Source organism: Alosa alosa, chromosome 21 (assembly GCF_017589495.1).
Source record: "Alosa alosa isolate M-15738 ecotype Scorff River chromosome 21, AALO_Geno_1.1, whole genome shotgun sequence".
In the NCBI taxonomy this organism is placed as follows: domain Eukaryota; kingdom Metazoa; phylum Chordata; class Actinopteri; order Clupeiformes; family Clupeidae; genus Alosa; species Alosa alosa.
The window spans coordinates 24825551-24848688 of record NC_063209.1 but is presented as its reverse complement, the minus strand read 5'-3'; the positions used below and the strand labels follow the sequence as shown (position 1 = coordinate 24848688).

The 23138-nt window shown below is 41.9% G+C and overlaps 1 protein-coding gene across 1 annotated transcript in view; it reads right to left on the bottom strand.

Annotated features, from left to right (window-relative positions):
* diaph2 (diaphanous-related formin 2) overlaps window positions 1-13893 on the bottom strand; it is a 417030-nt gene extending 403137 nt beyond the window's left edge. Inside the window, exons 1-2 of the mRNA XM_048230740.1 lie at window positions 13850-13893; window positions 12708-13080 (exon numbers count right to left, since the gene is read on the bottom strand). Coding sequence (XP_048086697.1) covers window positions 12708-12791 — 84 coding nt within the window. The 5' untranslated portion in view covers window positions 12792-13080; window positions 13850-13893. The remainder of the gene's footprint in view (window positions 1-12707; window positions 13081-13849) is intronic.
* Between the last annotated feature and the right edge of the window lie 9245 nt (window positions 13894-23138).

Sequence of the window (23138 nt, the reverse complement as noted above, 5' to 3'; positions counted from 1 at the left end):
TGGAGCGCTCTGCATTGGAACAGCATGCTAGGTCACTCATTTTTACAGGGAAATGAGAGAGCTCTCTCTCTCTCTCTCTCTCTCTCTCTCTCTCTCTCTGTCTCTGTCTCTGTCTCTGTCTCTGTCTCTCTCTCTCTCTCTCTCTCAAAAATTCTCTCTCTCTCTCTCTCTCTCTCTCTCTCTCTCTCTCTCTCTGCTCTGCAAAAATTTTTGTGATAATGCTTTTTGTGATGAGCGAATCAGTCTCACGCCAAGCATTAAAATTACGCATAAACTTTTTTAATAAACTGAGATTTACTTGTTGCCGCTGAAGAGAAGCTTTACATGTATTGCAAGGGAACTAAGGGAGCTTTAAAACTCAATCCCCCCCTTTGTCTTCCAATGGTTACATATTACAGTCTCAGTCCTATAGATCAGCACTTCAGCATACCGCGTAGCCTCTTCGAATAATGATAACCATGAATGTGAAGGACAATGGGCGCTCAGTGAACCTCAATCATAATATTATCACATTACTGCCTATTATTGGCTACTTATAAGTGCTGCATGAAAGCAAAATTGCTAACACGGAGCAGTGTGAATGTAAAACAGTACCCTCTCCACCAGCACATAAAGCTATTAAGTGCTATGCCACATCAAAGTGGTAAATGTTCTCCTTGCTGCTCTGGAAGAGGTACAAAGCTAGTGGACTTCACGTAGCACTGTTGGGCTGCGTCTGGAGGATAACTTGGTTGGGCATTGACGAAACATCATCCTCCACAGTGGATTAGATCAGGGGAGGAATCCGGCCCAAAATGGCCATCTCCTGACAACTGCCTGGGAGTGCACAGTTATTAGGTACATGCCTGAGGTTTTGGGCTATTGCTGTGCCCTCCTGGATTCCAACATTTCAAGCAGCGAATCCCGTAGTTGAATATGGCCGCTTTGGCCAGGACAGGCCTGTTTTTAATGTAGCGGTCCCAGGGCAGAGACATAGCGAAGAGCGGGACAGTGAAATATTACGGTCATGAAGAACAGCTGTAATGCTATTTGGCCTGCTTTCCATGCTCTGTTTTGCCACATGTTTACTTACACTTGAGCGAACACACATATTTTTGCCCTAAAGGGCATCCAAGCTTGCCCGAGATCAAATAGACACAGAGCAGACGTTTCAAGTCACAGGGGCAGCGTGGGACCAAAGCGCCATGCTCAGCCCAGCATTATGAAACAAGCTCTGCCGAACAGCTCGCGGGCGTCATACTGAAAGGAGCCGGTTGTCTTAAACAGAGACCTGGCTATGTGAAGAAATAGAATGAAAAAAAAAAAAAAGATATTTGTCTCTGAACAGAGTCGGTCGGCCGCCACCCCCTCTATCTTTCATTGTGGGGGAGAGAGAGAGAGAGAGAGAGAGAGAGGAGGGAGAGATGCTGAGTCTGAAGGTCTTCATCCACTTCTTCCTCCCTTCTCTCTATGCATCATGGGATTGTTTTTACCACTGGAGTGAGATATAAATATGTTCCAAACGGGAAACCTTGGGCAGTCAGTGTCTGCATTCCAGACCTTATCTGTGTTTTTCGCTTAAACATGCGCTGCTGATGGAATCTGACTAATGATGTTTGGGTCAAATTATTCTGACTACTATTTCTAGCCACATTTCAACAGAACTTCACTGCATACTGCATACTGCATACTGCATGCTGCACACACACACACACACACTCACTCACTCACTCACTCACTCACTCACTCACTCACTCACTCACTCACTCACTCGAACACACAGAGAGTCACTTCTGGCAGTCTGGCAAAAGAGCATTGATGTACTTTATCTCTCCCTAAGCCTCTCACTCTCACTTTCTCTCTCTACGAGAGAGACACACACATACACACACACACACCACATTAAAGCCAGTACTGCATGCTCATCATAGTGAGGTCTAGCCAAGAGAGCAAGAGAGTGCTGATCCTCACCCACTTCCTCTTTTCTTTCCTTTGTCTAATAACTCCTCTCTCTGTTATCTTTCTTTCCAATCTCGATACCTCTCTCTGCAACTCTTTGTCTATACACTGTTTCTCTGCATCTCAATCTAGCTATCTGTCTTGCTCACCTCTGCATGACACACACACACACACACACACACACACACACACACACACACACACACACACACACACACACACACACACACACACGGTCCTGCCCAGGCATATGTATGATTAGATCCAGGGGCTCTAATCCCGAAGCGACCCAATTACTCTACAGGGAGCTGACGGTGATGCGCCCATAGGCTGGCCAGGGACGGCTGCAGCATGACCAGCTTCCCTCTCCCATCTCTGGCCTCAGTGGAGAGTCAGACCTCTCACAGCTACAGCTAACAAGTCCTGCTGTCCTGCTGCAGGAGAGTTAGCCTAGGCATTAGCCAAGGAGGGACTGCCATGCCTAAAATGGCCTTTCTCCGTGGGTTAGTTGCCCAGGTACGGGGATTAAGTGCAGAGCGGACTAAATCGAGCAGTCGGAGTAGTGATCTCCATTCAGCAAAGCCCTGGACCCTGAACGCAGCTTAATCCCAGTAGAGAGCACTGAGGGAGGCATGGAGACGTTCTTACATCACCATTGAGAGAAGATAAGTTCCCAAGTGGCAAAGCTGTCATGGAAAGAAATTCACATTTGTAATAACAAATAACAGTCTTCCGGCCTCTGTGAGAGATTTTGTACAGGCGGTTTGAGTAGAAGCTTTATATGAGGGTTCAGGATTTTTTTTTTCCTAGAGGTTTCTATTTCCTGGGTGAAAGAAACTGCCTTAAAGGACAGCTTAGGTAACACCTGATGATGTGGTGTCTGTGTGAAGACTTTGCTTTTCATTCTTCACCAATGCAACTGCCTATCATACATTGCATCATGGTGACCCCAGGTCTGCCTTCCACCATGGGCATCAAACAAAGGTAAAGAAAAGCTAGATAAAAAGCAGCAGACCTTGACAAGCAGCTGAGTCAATAAGCTACCATGCATTTTCAGGGGGAAAAACAACCACAAAAGGCCTTCAACAGCTTTTCAGTCACACACAGCACCATTGACATCGCCGCTCGTGTTTCAAGCCCTTGCGATGTCATTGACTGGCCGAAAAACACTTAGTGTTTTCAACAGGCTGCGCTCGAGACGCGCAGAGGACAGCGTCGCACTGCTGTCAATCTTGAGCACACAGCCACAGGTGCCGAAAGCTCTTCATTGTCATTAAACCACATCTACACGATGTGTTAACAATTGCCAGCCAACAGGCAGTGCAGTACTCTTTGAGAGACACACCACAAACCTCACCTCTTGAAAGCAGCCCACACCTCATAAGGCTTAACTGTGCAGTGCAGTGCAGTGCAGTGCTTGGGGCAGATGCAGGGGGGGCCGGATTAAAGTTTAATACAAATGGACCGTCAATGCGTACTCTACTCTGACTGATTGGCACGTGTGTGAGCCAGACGAATCAGTGATTTCATAAATTACTCTAAATTAGTGCCAGAGATAATGGGTACATTAGCAATAAGACAAGCCTATTGCAGCTTGAGAGCATTAAACTGTGAGAAAATGATCTCATAGTGACCACCCCTACACCCAATTGTTTTTTTTTTTGTACATCTAATTACCATTTTGTGTTTGGAACATCTAAAACTAATTCTAAAGGCCATTTTTGTTGTTCTACGCTACAGCGACTCAGCCTCTCTTGACCTTATATTTAGTGCTCTTCTAAAAACAATTGCTACCATCATCCTCTCATGACACAGAGCCAGACTGAGTCAATTTTGAGATACTGAAGACTCAACAAAAAAAATTCCAGCATTGCTTCTCACCAAGGTGACAACTTGTTGGGGTTTGCAAAGTTCAGAGATCAGCCACAGTCACACTTCACACTTCGGGGGTAGAACTAGAAGTGTGTGAGTGGCGTGCAGCCTAAATCTGTGCAGATCTTCTGCTGACTAACTGTGCAGCAGTGGCAGCCCTCAGCTGTGCAGGAAGTGGGGTCCCCTCCCTCATGCAACCCCCACCCACCAAATACAGTCACACACACACACACACACACACAGTACTTTGTTGATTCTCCAAACCCCAAACACCCAGTTCTTTGTGTCAGGGAGAGACACAAATTTCATTTCCCTATATTTAGTTGAACAAATCATCACCTTGACAAAAAAAATGTGCCGCCAAGTGGGTTTTGCAGGGTAGCACAATGCATGAGGAGAGGAAAGCGTATGGAAACTGCATCCTTCTACAGTACGTAGCTCTGAAAAGAGAATCAATTGCCTTTAAATGGGGAAAGAATGTCTGGCATGTCTTCCTCTGGGGCTGGCGCTGTGGCAATGTTGACATTTCCTCTAACCAGAAGAGTGCTGTGGGAAGGAAGCACAAGGGAGAGAGCACTGGTCCACTGGCGGCCTTTGGACTCTTACTCCACGTGACTCCGCTCCCCGCTCCCCCGCAGGTTAACTTGTTCATCTGGCACTTTTCACAGACTACCGTACTGAACCCTCTGTGCTGGACGGGTGCATTAGCGTAGGCTCTCGAGACGAGGAGTCAGCATGTAAGTTTGTGTTTACGAATCCTTATCGCCGCGCACGGAGCGAGTGCGAGTGAGGGCGAGAGAAATTTCGAGGCCTCAGTCCGAAACTCGAGCCCACAGAGACGAGGGGAGGACATGCTGACAAAGGAAGCATTCATGGAAGGGCCGCGTTGACTGATGGCCAAAAATATCTGTTTGAAAAGGGGTGATGTCAGACCCAACTGGCCTGTCCCGCCTCCTGGCCGTGACTAAAGAGTGCACAAACCACTTCCCCTCTCCACTTCCTGTGAGCCGAGTGCGACTCACATGAGACCGGTTTCCTGCCATGCGGCTCGCAAGTCTCCTAGGCTTGTCTGATTCTAAAGGTCTCTGTCATGAGGGAGATGGGACTAAGTGAATCATTAGCCAAAGTTGGAAAATGACAAGCACTCCACATGCGAACCAGCTGCGAACCAGTCAGGATCTGAATCCTTGACCATCCGTTAAAGAATGTGTGGTGCACAAAGCAAAGGCACCTTTCAAAAGACAACATTTCAACATGACATTACGTTTAAAAGATACGGTACAAGATAAAGTAGAAATGCCTGCAAAGGTGTGTTGCTGCAATGTAGCTTTAAATGGAATCAATTCAATGAGTCAGACCAGAGACGGATGCCAAACTCCTTCAGCTTCACGTAATATGGATACAGCCCAGTTCCAAGGGCTTGACTAGAAGACAACCTGATAACCTGAGCCCACATGAGTCACCCCTAAAGAAATAATACCTTTTTAAATGATCCAGATGGAAAGTGTTTCACTACACTGACACACATAGCCTATATTATCCTAAGGAGTTACAAAGACATCCACGAAAAGCTTTTATTTCAAAGTCTTTGACATTCTCTCACAATGTGTTTCACTTCAACTTCCCATCACAAAAAAATAAAAACTTTAGGCAGGCTGTGTCTTGAGCTTATTAACACACAAATTGTGAGTGACAAGAAACCCCAATGAGCCAAAACTCAAATTAAAACAGGAGGCACACACAGTGTGGTCCATATACTTTCGATGAGCTGAAACTCAGCATGCTGACAAAGAACAGCGCCAATTAGAGTAGTCAGTGATGATATATTGTCATTACATATGGCTGAACGATCTGGAATAAAATCTGTTCTGTGTCCATCAAAAAGACTCCCCTGAACCAAGGGGACTCGAACTGCGTTCAGGTTTCAAACATCAATTCATTTTCACATTCAAACAACGGCCCACGTTACTGTACATCTGAGACAATATGGGGACTTCCCGTCTTCACAAAGCCTCTCTGCAGCCACAATCTCTCTGCCTCTTGGAGCATGTCTGCTGTCTATGAGTGATATCTGCAGTAAAGTAAATCGCCCACAAACACACGCACAAGTCGTGTGTTTATGCAACAGTGATGAAGATACAACGCAAGTCTGTTACCTCATCAGAGGTCATCTTTGAGTAATTTTGTAACCATTGAAAGTTTGAGCTAGTGTTCTTTTTTTCTTGCTTACTGGCATGTGCAAAAATCAAATAAATAATATACACAATATCACTAAGCTTTTGTTGAAAAAAAGCTGTAAAAATATTGTCACAATGTTTTCTTCAAGAACCTAATCTAATTGCAAGATATTTTTTTTCAGTGATGGATAGTAGGCCCACACATGTAGGAATGCAGAGTCTTCTTAAATGTCTTAAATCTGCTAATTCTTTAAAACAAGCAACGCCAAACAAGTCTTTCATTGGATGTGCACGGTGTTCATATTGGACATGCTGTAACTGTCTGCAGCGGCAAAGTCTTTGATTAACCTCAACTCAACAGTCAGGGGGGGGCAAAAAATTTGAAAAATCCTTCATGATTAAATGTAATGGGCAAGACACACACTGTCTACTGGGGGAAGTATGTGCTAATTACAAATTGCATTCTGGGCATGGAGTCAAATTTTGATTCTGTCCGTTTTCAAAAGGAGATATCTCATGTGGGTAGATATGTCATGACATCTCCTGTGATTAGGGTTGGGTATTGTTTGGGTTTTATCCGATACCGGTGCTAAATCGATTCTTTTAAAGGGACACCAGGCAAGCCTGATGCTTTTTCTCTACGAAACTAGTGTTGCACGGTGTATCGATACTAAAAAGGTATCACGATGCCTTCACAGAAAAAACGATACGATTTCCGACGTTTTTAGAATCGATACTTTATTAAAATGAACGTTCTGTGTCTGCCTGAACTGCTGCTCTCACTGCTCCTTGCACGCATCTAGGCAAGTGGGCGTATCAAGCAGGCAGCTCTGAGTGAGTGAGTGTGCAGCCAACGCCAACATACAGTAGTTCTTTGCCGACCGCCCCCCGGCCTTGTGGATAAAACAAAAGGTGAAGTGAAATCTGCAACTATTTCGGATACATCGCGAATAGTGAAGGCAAGCCATCAGGTACACAGAGGCCCGTTTGTGAAATATGTTTCAAAGTCATTTAAAAGCAGTAGGCTACGCATGGAACTTGGCTAAACACCTCGCAGACATATCCCAACATTTTTGTTCAAAGAACGACAGGTTAACGAATATGCTATAGAAAACACGACTACATGGTTAGTGCCAAGTTCTTCTCTTCTGTTTTAGTCTAGCCTAAGTGAAACGAGTATGGTTCTCTGGGATAAAGCGAACCTTCCTTCATCAATGAATTTTGAATTTTGTAAACAATCTATTTCATGTTCGGTCAGTACTACTGGTAATATTTGTCATGGCATGTAGACTGCAATTTGTTCAATAAGTATTGCCCAGATGTAGGATAGGCTACCCGAAATGCGCTAATTAAAGCCCACAGCATATCATACCACCAAAGCGTGTTGAGTCCTAATAATAATAGCGGGTTATTGTTACGTGGTAGCAAATCATGTCATCAAAGAAATAGACGTAGGCTAATGTAGGAATGCGCACAGACATATTGCAACAGGTAATGGTGTAGGCCTATCTGACGAAGACCTGAGTGGTTGGATAGTCGTACTTGAACACTGGGCACAAAGAAGACCATCCTCACATTTTTCCCTTTGCAACTGTCAAAGAAATCCCATGAACACGGGAAGGCCTAGGGAAGCCTTTACTGTACATCAGATGGCCTAAAGATTAGGCCCCTCTGCATAGCATTCAGTGATTTGCATGCAGTAATTTCAACACTGACCTTGATCTAGCCTAGTTTGGCTATTTAAAGCTACTTTATTGGCAAAACACAACACAATGTAATGAACTATAACAAAAAATAAAGGACTTAATCACACAAAGTAGGCCTACTATTTTACTGACTATAAAAATAATAATTATGTAGGAAGTTTAGAACCCAGACTTGACCTGCACACTACAAAAGTGCACCGAATTCAACACAAATGACTCAATACACTTGGAGGAGGTATGAGTCCTTTCTTTTCCAGATATCTTAGGATTTCGCCGTAGTATCGTTTCAGTATCGAGCATCGTGATATTTATGGCAGGTATCGTATCGAAGTCATAATTTTGGTATCGTGACAACACTATACGAAACTCCCCCTCGCTCGGTCTGAAGCTCTTTTCCTTTTCTTTGCATCTTCCGTCAAGGGTTTTCGCTGCTTCTTCACCGGCTCTGCCATTATACACACGTTTGCAACAATCGCTAGCGTTTCGTAAGCCTGCCTCTGTGCTGTGGCTGCAGGATATAAACTGATCCTGCCCGATTCGGCGGTACGATACACTGAACTTGCAAGCGGGATATTCTTCCTACAGGCAGGAAGGGCGGGCGAAAAGAGTCTTCATTAAGCCCTGTAATGAGTCATTTAACCATATACCGACTTGAATGAAGATGAGTAATTAATTGCCAAAACGGTGCCTGAACCGGTACGAAAGCGAAATTGCCTGATTGTGTGAACCCTTTAAAATGATGCTGGTGCCGGGTTCCGCCCTGTCGGACTTATTTTCCCAATAATGAACGGTACTTAATATTTTTTTTACAGGAAAACTTTTAGCATGATTTTAAAACAAAATGCCCGGCGTCGGTGTTATGTTAGAAAACCAGTGCCTAACCCTACCTGTGATCAAGGACTAGATAAATTGACATGAACTGTTTTGCTTTTTGATTGATAGATGGATGCAAAATTTGATCATCAAGGACATGAAACTGAACTTTTCAAAATAAACATTGAACATTCTATTTTTAATGAAGATCACAATTCAAGGTAGACATCTGAAAAAAAAGCCACATGATAGTAATGTTTCTTTGCCACAATGGTTGCAATTTGGTTGATCATTTCAGTGTTTACAAGATCAGTTCAAATATGATTCCCATTCATAATTTTTGCTAATTTTGCACACCATTAACAAATTAATTATGTGGGGACTTATATTTTCCCAATTTTTAATAATGGCCGGCGTTCTAGACATTATCCCTTACTTAATATTTTTTACAGGAAAACTTTTAGCATCATCTTCTAATTCATTGTGATGATGTATGGGCCTCGATGTCGGTGCTATGTTAGAACCGAGTTTCAGCGCCTAACCCTACCTGTGATCATCAAGGACTAGATGAATTGACATGTGAACTGTTTCAGCGTCTAACCCTACCTGTGATCATCAAGGACTAGATGAATTGACATGTGAACTTTTCAAAAGTAAACATTGAACATTCTATTTTTATCTGAAGTATGAGACAATTTAAGGTAGACATCTGAAAAAAATGTGTAACTCATTTCAACCCAACACATGATAGTAATGTTTAAGAACAGCCAACAACACTTTGCCACAATGGTTGCAATTTGGTTTATCATTTCAGTGTTGTACAAGATCAGTTCAAATATGATTCCCATTAATATTTTTTCCGCAATTTTGCACACCATTAACAAATTAATTATGTGGATTTATCATTAATTAGGTGGATTGTTAACTGCTGTGGATGTGCTGCAACTGCTTTTAGAAACTAAATATTGCCCTTGTGCTAACACAACAATCATATTTCTGCTCAGTCATTGTGCACGTGCTAATTCTAAAATAAAGATCACAGCTAGGAAATGAATCAATCAGATAACATATCTGTTTCTCATTGAAAGTAGCATTGGGGAAGCTTAGTCTACATGCCATTGGCAGGCAGCTCCATTCTGACAATGCAAACAAACTGGATTTCCAGAATTCCATGTGAATGACTTCATCGAGTTTGTCCATCTTGTTAAGGGCCAGTGTACAACTCTTTTGCGCCCCTAACAAGGCAAATTAGATTTTCTCTATTAAATAGCCACGACAAAGACACCAGTCGGAATAATACAATAAGATGGTTTACAAAAACCAGCTCCATGCAAAAACAGTTAAAAGCCTAAACTCCCTTGACATCTGATTATATACATCACCCAGAGTGAACAGGCAGTAGAATGGCCACACATACACACACACCAACACACAGAATATGGCCTTATTTGTGCACTCAACAAAGCCCCACTCCCAGACATAGTGTTATGATGTAACCCTGCAGGGTAACTCTGTTAAACAAACATGATGGGAACAGTTGTTCTTTCCCAAATCTCTTTTTTTTGTCCCTGTCAGACTGAGCCTGTGGGTGACAGGGGATTACCCCAAGTGATTTACAGCAATCCAGAGGCCACTAATAAGAGCTCTTGGCATGCTCAAACGCAGATAACCTTCATCTAATCCTACTCAACACAGACTTCTCCTTACTCCTGACTCCCTGATCCACAAGGACAAGTACACTGAGAAGGTAGGCAGATGCCTGGGCAGCAGAACCGATTAGAAGCAAAGATAGGCTAGAGAGAGAGACTGGACTGTTTGCAATGGAAAGCCTGGAAATAAAGACAAATGCATGCATTGCAGAGCTTCAATTATGTTCAAATTAAAGACTTGAAAGCTCCACTCCACCCCATAGCATGAAGGACAATGATGTCCTCCCTTTTGCACGAGCAGTGTTGCAAGAGTAGGAGGATGGGTCCCCAGCCCATTCACTGTTGGGCAACAAGGAACATGTCTGACCAGGAGTGTGTTCTGACGCATAACTGTGAGCTCACAAACGAGGGAGAGAGAGAGAGAGAGAGAGGAGAGGGAGAGAGAGAGAGACAGAGAGAGAGAAAGGGAGAGGAATGACATCAGCACTCTCTCAGGCAGACTGCACTAAACAGAGCGTGCTGAACTGGCCTGGGTCGGGGTGGGGACTGTTTGTGTACAAGACAGAGAGAATGAGGGAGTGACAGGGGAGAGAGAAAGAGGGAAAGCTGTTTTCATTTGAGGACAGGGCTCCAACAGCACTAGGGTGAAATAATGCTTTGACTTATTCAGTCTCATCAGGGAAAAACTTTCCTCTCCACTTACTTCCTAAACTTCTTACAGTATACACTGCTAAGACTCATGCCTTGTGATTCATTGTTACAATCATTGAGCATTGAGGTCTCTCAGAGTACACTGAAGCCCCACAAGGCCAGAGTGGACTTCAGTGGACAAGTAATGGTATGGCCTCATTTTTTCCAGCTGAGGTTGCTTTTGCCACTCACATACTCTTGCTGAGAACACACCAAGCCCTTGACCTATCAGGAGCTCCTGAAAGCCTGGGGCTACAGTACAAGGAGCCTGCATTCCTCAAGCCTAGTGGTGCTCTCTTTTATGGATGAAAAGTTTGGGAATGCTATGTGTGAAATGGTATGAGAACAATGACATTTACCTGGATGACCCTGAATCGCCTGCTGATATTCCGCCATATCCTGTTGGGGCGCGGGACCAAGGGCTACTACAAGCCCCACAACCAACTAACAAAGACACTCAAAACAATAGCTCTCTGTCAGTGAAACAAGCATGTTGATTTTGCGGAGATTAACTTCTTCTTTTCGAGTAAAAAAAAAAATTGTGGTGTTCTAAAACCATCAACACATTTTGGAGGACTGACAGAGTCCTGGGGGAATCCACGTGGTCTTTTCCCCTGATGTAATCACAGCTTCAGGGACATGCTGACTTTAAATAAGACCTGGTTCTAATCCTGTAGTGGGTCTGCTAATTCACTTAACATATCCGTGTCTGTGTGTGTGTGTGTATGTGCATGTTTGTCTGTTTATCTGTTTGTCTGTGTTTGTGTGTGTTTATCTGTGTGTGTGTGTGTGTGTGTGTTTGTGTGTGTGTGTGTGTGTGTGTGTTTGTGTGGTGTGTGTGTGTGTGTGTGTGTGTGTGTGTGTGTGGATTTTGGGGAAGCATTTGAGCAGATTAATGGCTGACTGCTTAAAAGGCTCTTTGGACTTTAGAGGAGCCCTGATGGAGAAGTCACTGGACTTCACAGGGAGTCACTGGGCAATGATGACTAACATTCCTCCCTATGGTGTCAGCTCCAGAGTGAGGATGATGACTGAGAATAGTTTATGACATATAACACCTCTTGGAGAGAACCGACAGGCAGGGTCAAGCAACAATATTTACAAAACAACACTGAGACTGAGAGAGAGAGAGAGAGACAGAGAGACGGAGAGAAAGATCTGTAGTGCTAAACCTCCTCCTATTCCAAAAGGATCCTTTATGCGAACACTTATGACTTCACATTTACTTTTGGATGAGGACAATGTTCTGGTGATGTTTCTAAAGCAACCACATGACAAGCCACTCTATGATCAACACTCTCAAGTAGAGTCACCCTCAAGTCACATGGATGAATCCTAGCCACAGGAGCAGCAATTTATCTAGATTTTCCACTCTTTATTGGTCCGATATAACAATGTGCAAAACTGAAAAAGTCTACTGCAAGTGGAGAAATTGTGGGAAATGGACAGGATATTATGTCATAGGCTGGGTGGTATTTGTAGATCTATAGAGATGTAGGCTAGGCCGACTCAAAGGCCAATTGAGAGACTGCTATGTCCACCCGCCTAACAAAAGCCATTTTTCCATGCTTTGAATGGATTATTAAACTTAATGACATTTACCACAAAGAAAGCACTGAGGTATGATTACAAAGTGACCTGCTCTAAAGCATATGCAGTGCAGGTTTATAACACAAGTGTGACATTGGATAGAAAAAAAAGTTAGTGTAAAAGTAAGTGTTTCCACCAGTAGAGTCCTACAGTGTGTAAGCTGGGTTAGGCATAGCCTACAGTACATCATACAAAACTCCCAGAGACTGTAGGCTATAGGCTGCAAAGCAAATTGGAAACAATTTGCATGCAAAGGGGGATAGGCTACTTACCAGCTTTTTGTTTTTATTCTCATCTTCTCCAGATTTCTTTTTAGATGGCTTGTTTGGATCTTCTCCTCCACTTGCCTGATCCATTTTTATGGATGTAGTTAAAATAAGTTTAAAACGTTTTTTTTTTTTTTTTTTTGTAAAATGTAACTCCTGAAGACAATTCCTAACAGCTGTCAAGTTTCTTCAAAGGCCATCCCATCCATGACACAGAAAAAAATCGTTCCCGGGTAAAAAATATTCCAAGGTAATGGCAAGTTAGCCCCCAGTCAGTCAGAGCAACAATCTATCCGGTGAGACTTCAAAAAAGGTGCGGTGTCAGTACAGACGAAGCTTCACTGAAGTTCCGACAGTTTACAACTGCAACTTTGTAGTTCTAAAGAGAATGAACAAAACAGAACGTCAGCTAGCTACCTGAAGTAACGTTAACGTTAGCTAACTTGAAATAAATCTTCTATATTGCTTCCAATCACCACAATCACTGAGGAAAACATATACCCCTAGGGGGGACTCCCAGCAACCAGCGGAGAGTCTTCCTTTATTAGTAGCCTAACCAAAATATCAAAACACTTGGCAAATGTGAAGCGTTTCTCGATATCGCTAATTTAACAATCATGAACCAATGTCGTTTTAACATTGTTGCAGTTCTCCAGGGAGGAGAATGTTACACATCGAGTCGGCTATCCTAGTTCAGCTGGTCCTGACAGCAAACTTGTTGGTAGACAATGTAGCTATTTTTTTAAATGTTACAATAAACGCTAAGATACATTCAGGTCATAAACGACTCCGACTATAGCGTGAAATGTAGCGAATACATTTAAACCCACCAAATAGGCCTACCAATATTAGACTGAAAACAAAACGCTAACAGTTAACCAGCTTTATTATTTGGAAGAGAAATTACCGTTGCTAGCCAAGCGGTTACTTTTGACACAGGAAACAGGAATGGTATCGGGGGCGGTATAAAATGTAATACCCTACCACTGACTACATTGTTTACACAAGTTTGTCCATCAAGATATATATTACAAAGACATATAATACGAATAAAATCAGTAACCTGTCAAACAAAACTCACAAAATCCCATCCAAGGCTCACCACTGCAACCAAACATGAGAGCCAGGCCCACTGTAGCCCCGCCTACCTGGATTTCCAATTTGTTTGAGCATTTGTTGGAGTGGATAGAGATTCCACTGATGATTGGCTGAATGGCTTTTCAATCTGAAGGTCGCTTTTAGCGTTGTGTTGGGAAGGGAATTGCTTTTACGGTAAGGTCAGTCTGACTGGAACGACGCGCGTGGATAGGATGAGCGGGAGGATGTGAGGAGTATTTCGAGGGGGCTTGGCTGCTATTGTGGAATGGTTGAGCCCAGATTGTGTGTGTGTGTGTGTGTGTGTGTGTGTGTGTGTGTGTGTGTGTGTGACTAGTTTACTGAATTGAATACGAGAGAGGATATAATCATATACTTAAAGGTTACCAAGGATTTTATTCTTTCACATAAATTATTAATGTAATCATTAAAAATAGGTCTATGTAGCTGAACTAGTTCTAGTATTGAAATGGACCAGCCACGAACAATAAACAGCCGGTGGTTTGTCCATGTGTGCACACATAAACAACTGGAAACACTTAAACAATGTTCAGTGATTTATTGAAAAATAGCAAGGCTGTATTAGCTATGCTTTTTTTATCCATACGCAGCACAGTGCAATTCTTTTTTGGTGAAAGTTTGGTCATCCAAATGGAGATTGTAATAGGCTAGAACATCTGAGAGTAGCCTATTTGTTTTACGAAAGACTTTGCTTAGACATTTGGTTGCTTAGGTTCTTCCCATTTGTTTCAGTTGAATGATGGGCGAAAACTTGATACTGAATGGGTTTATAGAAACCAGCATTTATTGATCAAAAAAGAGGTAGTAGTGTCAGTGACTGCAAACTAGGGCTGTCAATCGATTAAAAAAAATAATCTAATTAATTACATACTCTGTGATTAATTAATCAAAATTAATCGCATATATAATTTTTGCTGTGAAAGTATTTTAAATATTTAAATTCAAATGAAGCATTAGTGACATTAAAGTTCAAAGACTCTTTTATTATTATTTTCACTGTTCAAATAATTGCCATAATAATCTATGATATGACCTAATATGCTGAGGAAATCAATTTAAAAGTGCTTAGGGAAGAAGTTTTTTTTTTTCACATACAAGGCATTTCAGGCCACAGATATAACCTAGGGGACACAATGAAAATAAATTAACACTCCTCTCAATGTCAACACTTATTTCTTTGCATTAATGTGCTACTACAGAGTTGATGGAAAAAAAGGTGATATGCAAATTCCTTGCTGCAGACATGGCAGAGGACTTTATTTTAATCAACACTTTATTTTTTATCAACACCATCAGGCCGTTTTTTAAAAGTAAATGTTCCAATCAATGATTCAGGCAGCACGTTCTCTTCTCTCTCCTTTATTTTTACAGTCTAATTTTTACTGACTAGAACGGCTCGGGGTCAAAGGTCAAACGGAATCTATTAATCTGCACTAATTTTTTTTAATCAATCAATCAAATTAATTAATTGAAATTAACAACCCTACTGCAAACAGCCCTACTGCAAACATAAAACCTTTTCCCCAAAATATTCAACCGTAAATTAACAACATGGTCTGACATTTCAGGCATCAGCTACTTCAAGTGCGCTGTCAGTCCAACGTTTATTTGAGCATTAAGGACAAACCATCTGGTCATTCTTGGATGATAATCACTTCAAGAGCACCATCATTGGCCCAGTTCATCTATCTCTCAGATACACACACACACACGTTTGGCCAAGTGCCCCCACCCAGTTGCTATTCCAGCTGTTCTACTGGTCTGTTTTACAATGGGCAGCCCAAGCAAACACAAATCAGCTTGAAGAATATACTAAGAAACCTGGGTACCTTAGTAAATCTGTATTTTCAGATTTTGTCCTGTGGAAACAAAAGTGGTTATTTTCTTTCTAATTTCCTGTAAGTTTTTTCCCTTTCAGACATAATCATACGACACTTCAATTCTGTTGGCATATAACAGTTTATTGGTATGAAGCAATGTAAAATGTGCCTATAGGGGGACCTTTGTATGCATAACAGAGGGATGATCCTAAATATTTGTGAATTTGGCGTCACATGTCGTTGTAAATTAACAACAGTAACTTCAAGTGCGCTGTCAGTCCAACGTTTATTTGAGTATTTAAGGACAAACCATCTGGTCATTCTTGGATGATAATCACTTCAAGAGCACCATCATTGGCCCAGTTCATCTATCTCTCAGATACACACACACACACGTTTGGCCAAGTGCCCCCACCCAGTTGCTATTCCAGCTGTTCTACTGGTCTGTTTTACAATGGGCAGCCCAAGCAAACACAAATCAGTTTGAAGAATATACTAAGAAACCTGGGTACCTTAGTAAATCTGTATTTTCAGATTTTGTCCTGTGGAAACAAAAGTGGTTATTTTCTTTCTAATTTCCTGTAAGTTTTTTCCCTTTTCAGACATAATCATCACACTTCAATTCTGTTGGCATATAACAGTTTATTGGTATGAAGCAATGTAAAATGTGCCTATAGGGGGACCTTTGTATGCATAACAGAGGGATGATCCTAAATATTTGTGAATTTGACGTCACATGTCGTTGTAAATTAAAAACAGTGTTAACTAGATGTACCGCAGAGCGGTACAAAATATGACCGCCGCCCAGCCAGCACATTTTTCTACAAAAATAAGTCACGCTTGTCAAATTGTGTTAATTTCCTACTTTGTTCCTTTTTTGTGTGTTTGTAATTGAGTGTGTGCAGAGCGTGTGGTTGTTTTTGTGTATATGTGTGCTTCTGTGTGTGTTTATTGAGTGTGTGTGCCTGCCTGTAAGTTGTTTGTGTGTGTGTGTGTGTGTGTGTGTGTGTGTGTGTTTGTGTGTTTATGTGTTTGTGTGCGTGTGCATGTTTGTGTGTGTCGTGTGTGTGCATTATGCACACTCAATTCTCACTGGTATCTCCTAGACAACAACTACCAAAACATGATTAGTTCATAGATTTCACATGTAAAATACATTTTATACAACCCCACCCCCTTCTTACCTGTTCATAATTCTGAGAAATTCTTGAATTGTGTGCGTGTACGTGTTTATGTTTATGTGTGTGTGTGTGTGTGTGTTAGGTTTTCAGTTCTTAAGGACCCAATTGCAGACAGCTCAGATCAATGACAAAGTTCTCTTTTAATGAGAAAGACACAGGTAACAATTCCCTATGGAACACAATAGTCAGTCGTCAAATTCAAAAGGCAGGCAAAAAGGCAATGCAAAATCCAGGACTGCTAGGGATAGGGATCAAAACGAAAGACAATAGTTCCATGCTATCCTTGTGGGGCTATATGCCCACCAAGTTTCGTGCACCCCAGTCTTTCAGTGTCCCGGGAATCCTTGACGGAAAATTACTCATGCAAAAAAAAGAAGAAAAAAACGGATGGAAAAAAAAGCTTCCCTGCGCAGTAATCTTTCTATTATGACTAGAGTTATGTACATTTCCCTAAGAGTCACTCACAGTGAAAGCTAAATTATTATCTTACCACATACTATCCAGGTGCCTTAACCAATTCTTAGAATTTACCTGGGCTTATCTATTTCAGCTATGTTTAAACCACTTCATAATGTAGGCTACTGAATGTTTCATGATGGAGAGAAATTCATATTTAAAATAATGACTGATTAACACAGGAAAAAGTACAGTAGATTTTTTATGATGGTCTACTTCTTTGTGAATGATCCATGATCATGGCATCTGACATAATGGTAACTTGAAGACTAATTTGGATGTGCTTACAAGACAGGTTTGTTATTTCTCCAGTCAAGTAGTCCATATTATAGGTACAATGCACATAATCAACTAGTTCCATTAAACCAGTTGAATTATTCCATTCCTGTTAGATCTCATCTTGGAATGACATGCTCATAGGCACAGGAAGTCGCATACCAGTCAGAGTGGTGTATTTGTGGCATTGAGGTCAGCTCATCTGGCATTTGGAGATGAAACCACTCTGTGCTCATTGACTTCACTCACTTGCACGATATGCCATGACAGTTGCATCTACTTGCCAGGTCTATAATTATCCATGCAGAAGTCTTCCTCGTGAGTGATGCCCCAAGGGGTATCGGAGTCAGTTTTGAACTGTGATCTCATTCCCTCTCACCCAGAGGAGGTAGAGCAAGACCGGTACTTCGGATAGGTTTAATCTTTATTAAAGATCACGAGAATATAAACAGTGTGTGTTTGATGTTTGTCCAACTTGCTAAAGGTTACATGTGGAAGTTTGCGGTAGTTTGTAGTTCATGATATGTCAAGCAGTACCCTTCTTTAAAAGGGATGAAGTGTTTGCTGTTGGAAATCAGTTAAACTTTACTGGAAATGAGCAAATGTAAAATCAATCACTCATCAGCAAATTGTACAGTGAACCATGAATGTGTGGCTTGTCTCTCTGAATGTAAAAGCCATTTGCATCTAATTTGGAATTCTCATTTTACACATGAACTGTATGTAATTTACATTTCAGAGGTTTCATAGCACTTCACACACGCATCATCCACTGATAATGGTTTGTTCACATCATTACGAGCTGTAATGAACTAATTGGATGGGATCATTCACACAGTAATCAGCTTCATCCTATATAGGCTCACAGTGTTTTATGGTGAGGTCCACCGGGGGTGCTTGGACTCCAAATCACCTTCTGAGCCAGTGCATATCACTGTATATTGCAGCCGTCTGAACCAATGAGAAACCTTCATGTGAGGTTGCATAGTTTAGAGTCATACTATGAAAAGCTCCAGACAAACAAACACAACTTGCAGGACAAACTGCCGTTACTAGTTTTAAATGGATGGTTGCTATGGCCAAAGGCCAGTCGTTAGTTCCATCCAAAGATTCTAGAACAGAGCAAGATAGATCAGTTACGTCATAGGCATGAAGTACGCTCTGAGCCCGACAGGGCGCCATTTTGGTAAGCTCAGCGCAACATTTCATATACAGTTCCAATTCTATGAGCCCACCTGAACAGCTGTTTTTTAACGTTGCCAGCCCATAGAGTCATAGTACGTACTTCAACATATCCAACGTATTCTCCTGCCAGTAATCCATCTTGCTCTGTTCTAGAATCTTTGGTTCCATCTCTCCCGTTGTCAAGCAGGCGTATCTCAGGATTCTGATTAACCTCAGGGCCTTATTACATTGTACACGGTATGTGCTGCGCTCGCCGCTTGGTTGCTCTTGGTCGTCCCAAAGACTTTTGTTGTACTTGCCGCTGGGCTCAGCGCAAAATACCAATGACTTAAGGGCCTATCACATTACATGTGGTATGCACTATGAAATGCATTATTGTCAATGGCTTGGGCGTGCAAGAACTGGTCTCTGCCGGACTGCGCTGATTTTAATTTTGACCGCGGCAAGCGCAAGAGCAGCAAAGCGGCAAAATGCAGCAGACCAGTTCTTGCGCGTGCAAGCCGTTGACAATAACGCATTTCATAGCGCATACCACATGTAATGTGAATGTGTCACTTAGCTTTGAAACATCGCTGTTTTTACTTAGCTAAAATCCACCTCCGTTATATGCTACAACGTTATGTTCATGTCTTTGTATTTTACAGCTTGGATGCAACGTGACAGTTAATTTAAACGAGTTCGGCGAATTAATATACAAATGTGATATGGCCAACAAACTGGATCTACTTCAGGTGTGCAAAAAAACATACGGTTAATACATTTTTTAAATTACGTATACAATGGGAAATTCAACCAAGCAGTGGAATAAAAGATAGGCTAACTAGATGTACCGCAGAGCGGTACAAAATATGACCGCCGCCCAGTCCAGCACATTTTTTCCACAAAAATAAATCACGCTGAAAGGCCTATATGATTCTAACTATCTCACTAAATTGCATTATCCACACTCAATTCTCACTGGTATCTGCTAGACAACAAGTACCAAAACATGATTAGTTTATAGATTTCACCTGTAATATTCATTTTATACAACCCCACCCCATCTTGCCTGTTCATAATTCTGAGAAATTCTTGAATTGTGCGCATGTGTGCGTGTACATGTTTATGTTTATGTGTGTGGGTGTGTGTGTGTGTGTGTGTGCGTGCTTGTGTGGTTGCCTGCGTATGTGTGTTTGTGCATGTGCATGCATGCGTACATATGTCTACTGTGTGAGTATGTGTCATACGTATGATTACTGTGAATGTATGTGTGTGCCTGTGTATCTGTTTATGCACATGTGTGCACATGGAATGGGTTGACATGGCCCCTTGAGATCAACATACAAAAAAAAAATGGTCCTCCTAAACCTTACGGTTCTCGAGATATTCACAGAAAACTGTGTCTGCCCTACCCTCCTTTTGGGGGGTGCAGTCCAGCGGGGGGGCTACAGATCTGGGGGGGCTACAGATCAAAACGAAAAACGATGGTTCCATGCTATCCATATGGGGTTACATGCCCACCAAGTTCCGTCTACCCCAGTCTTTCAGTGTCCCGGGAATCCTTAACGGAAATTTGGACCGTCAAGGCGCGCTGCGCGGCGGTCATAATAATAGTTGTTTGGTTAGTTGCTCATTAACTGATCAGTTGTGATTAAACGTTTTGGTTGCTGAATCAAAGACTTCTACATCACTCTACTATCTCTCAATATGTCAGAACTGCTGACACTGTAAGCCGCAACTCAGTTGTAGCCTATAAAAGTTCACTTTTGGATCCGAGAGATGAAAGCAGAAAGTACAATACATAATTTATGCCCGCAGTAAAAGTCTGCTTCAGGCCCTCTTCACCCTGTGGAGAGTGGATGGGAATAGGAATTTTTCCAGTGCTTTTTCCTCTTTTGGAATTTATTCTGACTACCATGAGGCTCCATGACTTTGTTAACACGGGGCATCTGAACACACAAAACAAATTTTGAGTCTTTTATTCAACTTTTTGAACACCCATATTCCCGGTCAAAAATGACCGGCCGTTAGAAATGAATGGGTGAGAAAATGGTCAGTGTATAAAATGGAGTCCAGGCACATACTTATTGATCAGATGGGCTGTATGTGTGCTTCTGTACATTAGAACACACAGACAAACACACCCTCACTCCCCCTCTTTGATTCTATGCCAGCCCCCACTGGAACCTTTCCCCAATAGAATCTTCCCTTTTCTGACTTCCATGAGCTCAGATCAATGAGGCCTACAGGCCATAAATAGTAAATAGTAGTTAATGGTTATATACAAAAGAACACAAGTTGATACAAAGGTCTGTCACAACATAAGATGATAATATGTGTCACCATGGATTTATAACAAGTTATAATGAGCAGGAACACAAAACTAGTAAACATGAAACAAACACAACAGGGGGGTTAATAAATAATTAACCCATTTTATTCTGATCATAATGTGGCTACATACAAGAAAACTGGACCACTGAGCAAAGAAATATATGTATAGAGAGTCAGAGAAAAATAACACAATAAAACTGTAATTTATATCATAGTTATTGGGTAAGGGTAAATCCACCATATGTTCATGTCGATTAAAGCAACACCAAAGAGTTTTTTGTACCTTAAAATAATGTTTCCAAAATCGTTTCAGTGGTTCATCAACTTGTAACAGGGTGAACGGCACTTCTGCATTCGCTTTGCAGCCCTCTATCGGCTATAACCGCACTATGTAAGTTTGCCAGATCGGGTAGCGGATCTGTAGTTCGATGGAATGAGACATAAGAAACTACAAATTTGACTTGCGTTTGATTTCGCAATACATTGTACTTTCATAAATCATACAACATATTCTACCTTGTCTGTGGACATTGTTATTTGCAAAGCCGGTGCTGTATAAACAAATAGCGTGCGTGCGACAGAGGGAAAGTTCTTTGGTGTTGCTTTAAGAGACAACCGATGTATTACCTAAATATTCAGTAGTTTATCCCATCACCACATGAATTTATTTTGAATTTACTTCTGATGCAGCAACTACACACTGTCTTCTGTAGTGAAGTATAACAGTGGCAGGCAGACAAAAAAGCACTGTTACAGTATGTCTTATAAGTACAACCACCAAGATCCGTTTTCACTAAAACAACAAACACAGGCAAAGAAAGAAATCATCATGAAGTCCTATCGCCCCAGTTTCATACTGATGATTAAATGATGTAATGACAATTGACAAAAGACCCCAGACCTACAGCATCTAGCTGTGAAGTTTCAAAGTTGGTCCCGCCCCACATCTCCCTGTCCTCAAAAACATGTGTAATAACCAGGCGAATAAGATCGTACATCGTGTCATTTGCGTCACTAATCTCTCAGCAGGCGCTGCATACTAAATGAAGACAACCAGAACAGCCCACGTCTGGTCTATTCCCCAGGATGATTCACCAGCATCAGCCACCTCAGCGCATCCCTAGAAGGTCTTAATCAATTGCCCACAGACACTCTTACCTCTCAGGCAACCAGGCCCATAGGTTGCCATGGCACCCGAGTACTTGAGCATTCTGTGCAAGGCCACTTTCCTCAAGCAGCCAGTAAGGGCACAGAGGCAGACATCGCTGATGGCAGCAGCGCACATTGTGTCCGGCTCTAGGCTGAAATCGCTCGGCATGAGTGATGAATATACATTTGACAGGGCATGGGTCAAAAATCCAGACATGCCTGGATTTTCTGTGGAAAAAAGCAAAGAGTGAGTCACAATTTACAAAAACAGGAGGAAAAAAAGAGGTTGATGTAATTACTCTGGGACAATAACAGGCATTAGGACCTTTAACCTTTTTGCTCTAGTACCGGTATGCGCCGTCAATATTGTGTCTAGGTTATATAGGAACACAGAAAAACAAAAGATCTTCTCAATTAGAGAGACATCCATAAAAACACACCATGGTAAACAAATACAGCAAAGCCTTGAAATACAAATGTCAGTCTTTACTGTACCTAGGTCTGGAACCATTGTGAAAAGTGTTTTTTCCTGCCTTCAAGAGGAAGTGAGAGCATGCATGCCTGAGTGTGTGCAATCACCAGTCCCAGTTTCGTTCAGTAAACACTCTCGTGCTCCCATCCGCAGAACACCTATTGTTCAGAGGTGGGTCACAATAAAAAAAAAAGCTTTATTAGAAAAGGCTTTAGCCTTCTTTACGCAGCTGTCCTAAGGACATGGGCATAGGCACTGAAGGGCAGATGTGATGTGTGAAAGAAATCTCATGAGAACCCTGAAATCCGTACGCCTTTCAAATTCAGTGAGAAATCTCACTTCACTTCACTTTACTGAAGGCCGGGGTATTCTGTTCTTTCTCAGAACCTTCCATCTCTGAACCTTCTATCTCAGGGTTCTGGCCTTGATAACATCCATATACTGTCTCTTCCTATCTCCCATCTTCAAA